This window comes from Sinocyclocheilus grahami, unplaced genomic scaffold, assembly GCF_001515645.1.
Source record: "Sinocyclocheilus grahami isolate Dianchi unplaced genomic scaffold, SAMN03320097.WGS_v1.1 scaffold126.1, whole genome shotgun sequence".
Taxonomy (NCBI): Eukaryota; Metazoa; Chordata; class Actinopteri; order Cypriniformes; family Cyprinidae; genus Sinocyclocheilus; species Sinocyclocheilus grahami.
In genome coordinates this window covers 3,500,830-3,511,172 of record NW_015505305.1, presented here as the reverse complement: position 1 = coordinate 3,511,172, position 10,343 = coordinate 3,500,830, and the positions used below count along the sequence as shown (strand labels likewise).

Sequence of the window (10,343 nt, the reverse complement as noted above, 5' to 3'; positions counted from 1 at the left end):
AAAACCTGGCAACCCTTGCTATATTCGACAATTCACTCAAAGACAATAGAATTATGAAATAAAATTACATATAAAGTACTAAAGTCCTACTTACGTGGGTCAAAAAGCATTCTTCAAATCAACTAATTGCATTTAATATTTAAACAAACACTTTTTCATTTAATTGTAAATAATATCAAAGTAAGCGTCTGAAAACATTCAGTTTGCACTTAAGTTAAAATGATCAAGTTTATTCAGCTTTGTTACTATATTCAGTGTGTTTTGCTTGAGTATATATTTTTAACCTTAATGTGCAGGTTTATTGTAATTACTATATGTATTAGTAGGGATGCACCAATAATAATATTCTGATAGGCTGATAATTATTTCTATGTTATGCCCAATATTATAATTCTACATTCTTTTGTCTAAAATAAAATAAATTGTATTCAGCTTTGCTTTCTTCCTATATTTGGTGTTCCTATATTCATTTAATTGTAAATAATATCAAATAAAGCTTCTGAAAACATTCAGTTTGCACTTAAGTTAAAATGATCAAGTTTATTCAGCTTTGTTACTATATTCAGTGTGTTTTGCTTGAGTATATATTTTTAACCTTAATGTGCAGGTTTATTGTAATTACTATATGTATTAGTAGGGATGCACCAATAATAATATTCTGATAGGCTGATAATTATTTCTATGTTATGCCCAATATTATAATTCTACATTCTTTTGTCTAAAATAAAATAAATTGTATTCAGCTTTGCTTTCTTCCTATATTTGGTGTTCCTATATTCATTTAATTGTAAATAATATCAAATAAAGCTTCTGAAAACATTCAGTTTGCACTTAAATATATTCTTTTAGAGTATACTATTTATATTAAAGTATAATATAATAAGAGCTCTTTTATGCTAAAAGCTAAAGTGTACTCCTTTTTCACATTTTTGAGACCATTTGTGTCCTTGGTTGAATTATGATCCTTTGCTGTGCCCTTTGACCTTTGCAGCGCCCCAGAAATTGCTGACATGAGAAGGTAAAAAATGAGTGTTTTTTGGAAAAGTCAAATCAACCTGCTGTCAGTTTAAACACTACCAAACGAGCTTCAGCATCACAAGCGCTTGTATTTTGTGGCTGTGATTCTCATATGCTGTTACATTGTGTCTTTTGTGACTCATGGCAACAGTGAGATGCTGAGTGGTTGCCTTGGACATGCCTGATGCAATTTTATGATGATTGTCACATTTCAAAATGACTGGCGAACCTCCACAAGGCTGAATCTCTCCCTCAGTCATTACCTGCGCTGTATTTTTCTCTGTTTATCCATAGACAAACAGACAGAGCTGCAAGCCAGCTTGTTACCTTCCTGTATTTAAGTTTATTTAGGTATACACACACAAATCCCCAGACCTGCCCCATTGACCTCCATGTTACTGAAGGGAGGTGCTGTATCATATCAGTGAGTTATGACTGTCCTTGCTCTTTGGAGTAGCCCTGCATTCGTCTTGGATTTCCGAATGCTGGTATCTCAATACAAGACCGCTACAGCTGGAAATCTGTGAATCTGAGGGGGTGTTATTTTTCTTTGATCGTTCTCCAGTGCTTGTTTGCAGAGGTAATATTTTTTCTTGATCTCTAGCCTGCAAATATGGGCTTGTAATCGGGTCTTGGGGCTCCAAGGATATGGAGGCGGGGTGCCTTGAGCTCCCCGTCTACAGGACAGATGGCTTCTCTACTTTGGCTGTGGTCCTTCTTTCCTAGGAAACTGACTCGGATCTGTAACAGGGACAATGTGTTTTTATTGTTGATTGGTTTGTACGTTGGCAGATGTACAGTAAATGGCATGTTGCAATTGACAATACATTTGGCCAACTTTATCAGATCGTGCTGTTGAAATCAATCAGTTTATGTAACTGCTGATTCTCATGTTGCTTTTAATCATCAAACAATCTTGTGAAACATTTTCAAGGACGTTGATTTGAATTCTAACTGATGGGTTTGAATTTTCTTGGCTTTTACTCTGTCTCAGGCTTTGAAAGTCAATCTTGTTACCATGGATATGACTGACCCATTGTGAGACAAGAGAAGATTTGCATGTTGAGGAGCAACATGAGTCAGGCCGTAATGGATGGTTGTAATGAGGGAGACATTTAACAAGGATGTTAAAAGCGATTAGCCAGTTTTGGATTTTAAAATGGTCAGAAAAATTAACAATTTACATCAAATATGGGAATAAAAGTAGTGCTAATATTGAGAAACGTGAAAGGTTCAAGGTATCATTGACTGAGGTTGACATTAATTGTATGATTCACTTATTAAATTAATAATATTCTTCATAATTATCAGTTTTATTCAGCTTTGATACTATTTGGTGTGTTTTGCATGAGTATATGTTGAGTAGGCCTATATAATTTAATGTGAAGCTGGTGTATTGAAATTACCAAGTCTAATATTAAGGACGCACTGATTAATATTCTGATACACCAATAATTATTTTCATGTTATGACCAATATTACAATTCTACACTCTTTTGTGTAAAATAAAAATAAACAAATAAAAAAATAAATAAATTTTATTCACCTTTGTTCCTATATTCGGTGATTTATTTGAATATATTTTTAACCTTAATGTAAAGCAGGTGTATAGTTATGTATCATATTTATTAGTAGGGATGCACCAATATTAATATACTGATAAGCTGCTGATAATTATTTTCATGTTATGGGCAATATTAAAATTCTACATTTTGTCTAAATTAGTAGATTCTGTCATCTTAAATATTACAAGTGAATTCAGGCATCACAATATTATAATATACACTATGAAAAATGGATATTAATATTGAGATTGGCTAAAAATAACAGTTAACAGGTCTATTAAATTATTTTTAAAGATGCATTAGATGACTGCAAACGTCATTAATGGACCTTTATTTGAAATGTTCAGTTTGTCAGCCATCTTCCACCCCACTTTCTATGGCATCAACCATAGAAAAACCCTTATCAGTTGACCACTAATGCCTATATAGTGTTGATTTCAGTAAGTAAATGGATGTATAAGAAAAGTGTATTAGAAGACTTTCAGTAACAGCAGTGCTTTTTAATGTGTCACCGGTTACAGTAATTCTCTGTGTACTGGGTAACAGGTCAGGCCAGCAAGGGTTTTTAAACTGCTTGGTTCAGATACATCTCAGATATATGGAGTGACCGCTAAACAATCACGTCCTCTGTGTAGCTACAAAAGTGAATTGTGTAATGAGGATGAAGTTAATGCACTTCAGTGACTCCGTGGTTTGTGCAAAGCCTCTGCTGTTGTTTAAAATGTCACTGCATCACATTTACAGCTTCTGAGCATTTTAGTGAGCTTTAGGTTACTGCCAAAGTGAGTTTAGGTACTAGTCCGTGTAGGTGAAAGATTCTGTGAAACAGCAGCTAAATGGATGAAGAATTGAAGAACCTGTGTAAGTGTGCAAGCTGCTGTCCTGTGCTAAGTTTCTTTGTTTAGCTGTGAAAATGTTTTTAATGTTGTTCTAGAATTATCCCAGCTAACAGGGAATGTTTGTTAGGATAGGACAATATTTGGCCGAGATACAACTATTTGAACATCTGAAATCTGAGGGTGCAAAAAAATCTAAATACTGAGAAAATTGCCTTTAAATTTGTCCAAATGAAGTTCTTAGCAATGCATATTACTAATCAAAAATTAAGTTTTGATATATTTACGGTGGGTAATTTACACAATATCTTCATGGAACATGATCTTTACTTAATATCCAAATTATTTTTGGCACAAAAGAAAAATCTATAATTTTGACCGATACAATGTTTTTTTGGCTATTGCTACAAATATACCCCAGCGACTTAACACTGGTTTTGTGGTCCAGGGTCACATATATCTTATTTCAACCCCCGTGCAATCCGTCATTGTTTTAAGACTTGTTGGCCTGGTAAAATGACTTATTTCATAGAACAAACGCTTGTTGATCCCTTTGGAATTCTCTGGAAATCATTGTCCGATGTCCAACAGGGGGAGTCTATTGTGAGGTTAAGTGATACCTGATTTAATCTGTGCATTACAGGTTTCACATACATTTGCACAGACCGGGAAAATATTGCAGGGGTTCACATGAGATCATGTTACTTTAAAAACCGGTTTAGATGACAGAGGCTGTGTATGTTTTTAGTTGTCATTGCATGGCGGTGATGATGTGTTGTCCGAAAGAAGCAGGGACGAAGCTACTGAAGTGACTGATGTTGATAAAAGTTGTTGGATTTTTGAGAAGGAGCACAGTGGAGATGTTTTGGATCTGCTGTGAGTTCTTCCAAATTGTTTGTGTATTACTGGCTGCGCATGTGGTTTTGTACAGGTTAGACGGATCACCCACCGAGTGTTCATCTGTCATATGTGATGTGCTTCTGTTAAACTGTCTAAACCGTTTATACTCTTTCTTCTCTGCCTGTTATTTGTATAATTCCTTGTGATTTTTGGGTACTGTAGAGCTTAACCTTTGATCCACAGTAGATCAGTGAATTGTTCATTATGGTGTTGTTATGGAGTAAATGAGAGGTGCCGCAGTCATAAAAGTGATTTTTAATGAGCTCAATCATTTTGTTTGTTTGATCCCCACAGGACTTGAGCTCCTTAGCCATGTCGTTTCTGGAAGGAGATGTGGAACATGCGAACAAGGACGGCGAGTGCAAGGTAACACAACCTAAACACACACAAGGCTGTGCCGATTTTTATTCAGATTTGAAAATTATTTATGTTGTGAAAAATGTATTAGAGTATGTTTTGGTGAGTGATGTGTTTATTGGTATTATAGCCTAGTTAAATAAGTGGTTTTCGGTTCTCCAATGTAGTGTCATGTTGTTTTAAATGAGTAAGAAATGAATCCAAAATTGCTTCAAAAAGTCATTTTAAAACACTTGACAATTGCACATCCTTCCAAAGAATGTGTATATCCCACATTTAATTGGTTTGTTTGAATTATGCAATTTCCTTAGTCATCACTATGACATCACTGGCCCTGTGATGTATATTCCGCCCCCTAAAGGCAAAACGTTATAACTACACATTTAGTTAAAATATATAGTTCAGTCATGAAACTCTAGATGGCGTAGGCGACTGGTTGTTAACGTAACCGATGATATTCAGAGAGTTAAACGACTTGGCACAAGCTGATTGGTTCATGCTGCATATGCAGCCAATGAGCTTACTGCCTTGCATTTATATGGCTGGCTAGCATTCACTTGAGATTCCTGCAGCGTGCTTTCAGAGTTCTCTGAAACCCTCCACCTTCCCCAGCTCCACCTGTATAGATATGCTATTTGTGCAGCAGCAGTATGTATTAAAAATACATTTACTACACCAAATACATTAACATTGTCATATCCATCACCATGTTAAATCTTCCGAGAGTTGTCATGACTAAACTTTAGTTATGACTGAAAGCTAACATTGCCATTAAGTTATGAAAATGTTTTTTTCTCTCTGAAGTTCTCTGAATGTTAAAAATATCCAGGTTTTTTTACGTTTAAAAAAAATCTTGGTTATGCGGACACAAAGAAAACATTCCATTTGAACATTTTGCAAACATTATGGAAGCATTACGTCTGAACATTCTAAAACAAATAATAACTTTCAAAACGTTTCAGAAAAAAAACATTCCATGAATGGTGTACATGCTGCTGTTTTAAGAACGTTATTAAACACCAGATAACTTTGAACAAACATTCTATAAAACATTTGTTTATAACTTTTAGAGAACCTGGCTAAAACATTATCCAAAGTTCTGAGAACGGGGAAAGTGAAGGTGCTGCTGATCAAATCAATCAAAATTTGCATGTTTGCCTTTGTAGATCAGTATTATACTGAACTGCTATATGTATGATCTGGTAATTCAAACACAAAGGGTTGTTGAAATGCGAATAGCTGTGTAAAATGCAGATTCATTCCATTTGTGTCGGCAGTCTGAAAGCTGCCATATCCTCAATTTCCTCAGTCTCTGCTGTCATTCTGATGGGATGAGTCTGCTCTAATAACCTGATTTGTAATTGTCTATCATGGTTCTTTTCGCCTGTACCGACCTCTCATTTGGTTTACAATTAAACACAGCTGTGCTGCTTACTTTCCGGTGAGAAGTGTCATACAGGATTCTATGATGAATAGAAAGTTCAAAAGAGCAGTATTTATTTTAACGGAGTGTCTATTTACACTAAGTCCATATAGCCCGCCTTGTTGGCAGAGGCTATTTACACTAGCTCCACCCACAACGCATGATAGTCGACTATCATCGGCGTCAGTGGCGTAGATGGTAAAACGCGTACCATCGTCTTTTTGATGCGATCGACCCGGGTTCGAATCCGCCTTTTCAAATCTCATATCACATCGGAAAGGCATTTATTTTCAATAAAAATTAAGGAAATAATCAAAAAGTTGAAAATAAAGTATTGGTTAGGGTAGGTGTAGGGAGGGCTTTATTGTCCCAATAAGGTGGCATCCATTTAATAATTTGAATTAAAATGATAATTTACACGCAATACGTTATTACTGCATACTGTTTTAAAATGCACTATAATACTGAGGTGCAGATAATTGCCACTATTTGCAATAAGTAGTATAAATAGCAGAAAATCCTGCTATTTTAACATAGTGTAAATAGAATACATTACTATTTGCACTTAGTGTAAATAGCATCTAATAGCTATCACCACTTAGTGTAAATAGCCGCTGCCTTATTTTAAATAGAAATATTTTGTAACAAATGTCTTTACTGTCAATTTTATGTCATTCTTCTTGCTTAATAAAAGCATTAATTTCATTAAATAAATAAATAAAAATCTGACTGACCCAAACTTTTAACATAATTGTTTGCAGATGCCATTTGGTTTGATATTTTGTTCATGCTTTCAGAAATGAAGTGTAGCATATTTGTCCAAATAGTTTTCGGTGCTAACTCATTTTGCTTAGTAACTCAGGATCTGCTCTTGTTACCTTTGTAAACATTCCCAAGGAATTCTGGGAAATCATCATATCTGACGACCAATCGCCCATAGAGGCCAGCAAGGCAAGGCTAGAGAAGAGATGAATCTGATAGCTGTCAGGGTGGTGTTTTTGTGTTTTGGTGAGTTGGAGTCACTGAATCTGAAGGGCTGTTTTGATGCTTTAGGATGTTTTGGAGTATACATTTTATGATCAGATGTAATCTGATCCACTTCACTGCTTTGCCAATGTTTTTGTTGCTAGCATTCAGGATATTGGCTAATATTTCTCCTTGTTGAACAGATGTTTTATTAACCCACGGCAAGGTCAATGCAGAATCACCAGTGTGGATGAACATTTGTATGCAAATGGTATGCATTAACCTAGTGTTGCTCAAAGGTTTGCAACAGGAATGGCTAAGATTCTGGATCGGAACCAAAATAAGGGTAGTGTGAATTTAAAGGTTGTAAATTGCTAAGTTAGTATGTTTCACTTATCTCACGATCAAAGGTTCAGGACCGTGAAAACTCATTGTCAGTGAAGACTTTTTTCCATCAGCTCTTCAACACAGAAACGGTCAAATGTTTCCAAGACAACCGAGGGGGGAAAAAACGCATGTCGTTTGGTTTAGTCCAAAAAAGAAAGGTTTTCTTTCATCTTAGTCTTTTAAGAATTTTAAGGGGATAGTTCAAATAAAAATGAAAATTCTTCCATCATTTACTTCCCTTCATGTCGATCCAAACTCATAAGACGTTCTTTTTTGTTGTTGTTGTAAAAAAAAATGAAAGTTTCATTTCATATGATTGTGTGCTATATTCCAAGTCTTCTGAAAACATTTGACAGGTTTTGTATAAGGAACAGACCCAAAATGAGATTGTTATTTGCTGAATATCGTTCCTTCCACTGCAATGCATCATTAAACTGAACTTAAGAACTAGATCAGTCTGATTTGTAAATGAATCATTTAGACTAATGCTGTGAACTGACTCCATTTATTCACATCACTACTTTTTCTCATGAACATACCAAGAAGGACTAGTGTGGATCTCAATGTCTTTTCCTCACACAAAGCTGTCATGTGACTTCAAAAGACTTGAAATATAGTGCAAGAGTTGTATTTTATAACACTTTGATGGTGCTTTTTGGTCATTTTCGGAGCTTGACAGTCCCACTCCTCATTTACTTTCATTATATTGACAACAGTGGCCAGGATGTTCTTTAGAAATTGTGTTTGACAGAAGAATGCATACAGGTTTGGAACAACATGAACAGTGTTTATTCTATAGCAGTATTCATAAACAAATTTGTATTAATATTTTGAACTAGCTTGGTGTATTCTGAGAGCAAGCGAGTGAGCGAGATGGGGGTAGTTATGTAGCGTGTGTAGGTATATAGTACAGTGAGGTATTTATGCCACTCTGTTTTAACAAAAGCCTCTTGACAAAAACGAGGCCATCTGCTCTTTTGGCTGTCTAAACAGTTTTCAGTGGCGTTGTCTGGCTGTTTTACTGTGTGAAATTCCCATGTGATTGAACGGTGGAAACATCAAGGACTTACAATTTATATGAATGTTATGACGTCTATTCATTCAGTATCTCAATGTCTGTCTGTCCATGTCCTTCAAACATGCCATCAATGGTCAGCATAACATTACAGTAACAGGAAATATGCTTAATCTGCATGAGAATGCCATTCACTGATGATTTTGTTGGCATGCAAACAATTTCTGTCATTGCTCTGTGATTTAAAATCTCAAGGGTCCATATTTCTCTCAGTATGCTTGAAAGTGCACTGTTTCATTGATTCGACTGTGCGTATGACTTTTATTAGTTGTGTTACGGACACATTTTCTTCAGGAAATAGCTGTTGTCCTAATATTGTGTGTGATTGGATTTACTCTCCAGGGGGAGCTTAGCTGCCATTCAGCCAGCCCGACCAAAACCTTCTTCAGCCGGGGTACGTTTAGTCGGCCCTCTAGCCCCATGTCCGCACCGGCCCGATTCAGAAACAGCCCTGAATCGCCCAAACCCATCTTCCCATACTCCTCCAACCACGACTCCTCGCCCAAGTGTTCACGTCGCCGCAGCTTCACCGGAATCTTTCGCTCGTCCTCTAAAGACTCCACAAATCCCTCCACATCTCCTGTCAGCATCAAACTTTTCTCTCGGGCCAGGAAAGGTAAGAAACATGCTTCATCCATCTCTTTTAGGTATATATTTTTTATATAAAATATGTTTTATGTATAGTACTCTACAATTAGTTATGGTTAGTACTGGGTTGGCAGTCATCTGAAAATGTAGTCTTGATTGATTGTGATGTTAATTATATGACTTAACTCACATTTAACCCCTTATTTGATTGTGAATGTAACATTCAGCCAGACTAAAATATTGTTTAAAGGGGACATCGGATGCCCATTTTCCGCAAGTTGGTATGATTCTTTAGGGTCTTCATGAAAAATAATTTAGGTGTATTCATTGGCGCATTACCATCAAAAACAAAACTAATCCACTGCGTCCTCAATGGCTCTGATGTTGGGAGAAAATTAAGACTCTTATGTTCACTTTTCTATCCAACTACAAAACACCTGCATTGCTTACGAGTCATTGTTGAGTGCGGAAATATGTAAATACGGGACAGTCCGTCAGCGGTCGTGGGCAGGGCCTAGGCAATATGACGTCATGTTGCTCAGAAAATCAAAACGGCTTGATTATTGAGACTGTTTAGGTTTTTTGGTGATTAAAAAAAAAAGTAGTGAATGGATTTTTATCATTGTAGGGTGGTTGTGTCCACACACTGCTAAGACACATTTATATGCAAACACCATGTAAAAGTGAATTTTGCATCCGATATTCCCTTTAAAGAGCAGGTCATATGGTATTTTAAAGTGTCCTAATATTGTGTTGGAGTCCCTTACAACAGGTTTAAATGCATCTAAGGCCAGAAAACATTGTAATTTTCTCAGAATATACATTTAAAGTCAGCATGAAACGGAAGTTCCGATTGTTTTTTTTTCTTTATTGTGACGTATATCCAAGTGAAATGGCATCTGAAATGATTTCGTCCTTCAGGAATTGATTGGATCGTTGGAAGGTGGGTCGTTGCAAACAAAATGGTGGCAGATCTGAATGCCAGTTTGCAGTTAGTGGTGGGGGATTTCTCTCGACTGGATTCACCGCCGACATCCAAGCATGAATAAATGTTTTATTTATTAAGGATGATGACAACGATCAACAGCAGAAAACATGCCTAAACAGCGCGCGAGAGAGAGAGAGAGAGAGAGAGAGAGAGAGAGAGAGAGAGAGACACTGCCTGAATGACTGAGCCATCAGGTTAAGTCATATTCATGAAAAAATTAGTTTGTGATGTCCTAAGAGTA

General features: G+C 36.1%; 1 protein-coding gene across 1 annotated transcript in view; it reads left to right on the top strand.

Annotated features, from left to right (window-relative positions):
• The window catches only part of LOC107590306 (5'-AMP-activated protein kinase subunit gamma-2-like), a 30,037-nt gene that overhangs the window by 6,782 nt on the left and 12,912 nt on the right, over window positions 1-10,343 (top strand). The window contains exons 2-3 of the mRNA XM_016279014.1: window positions 4,613-4,684; window positions 8,869-9,142. Of these exons, the coding sequence (XP_016134500.1) occupies window positions 4,613-4,684; window positions 8,869-9,142 (346 nt within the window). The remainder of the gene's footprint in view (window positions 1-4,612; window positions 4,685-8,868; window positions 9,143-10,343) is intronic.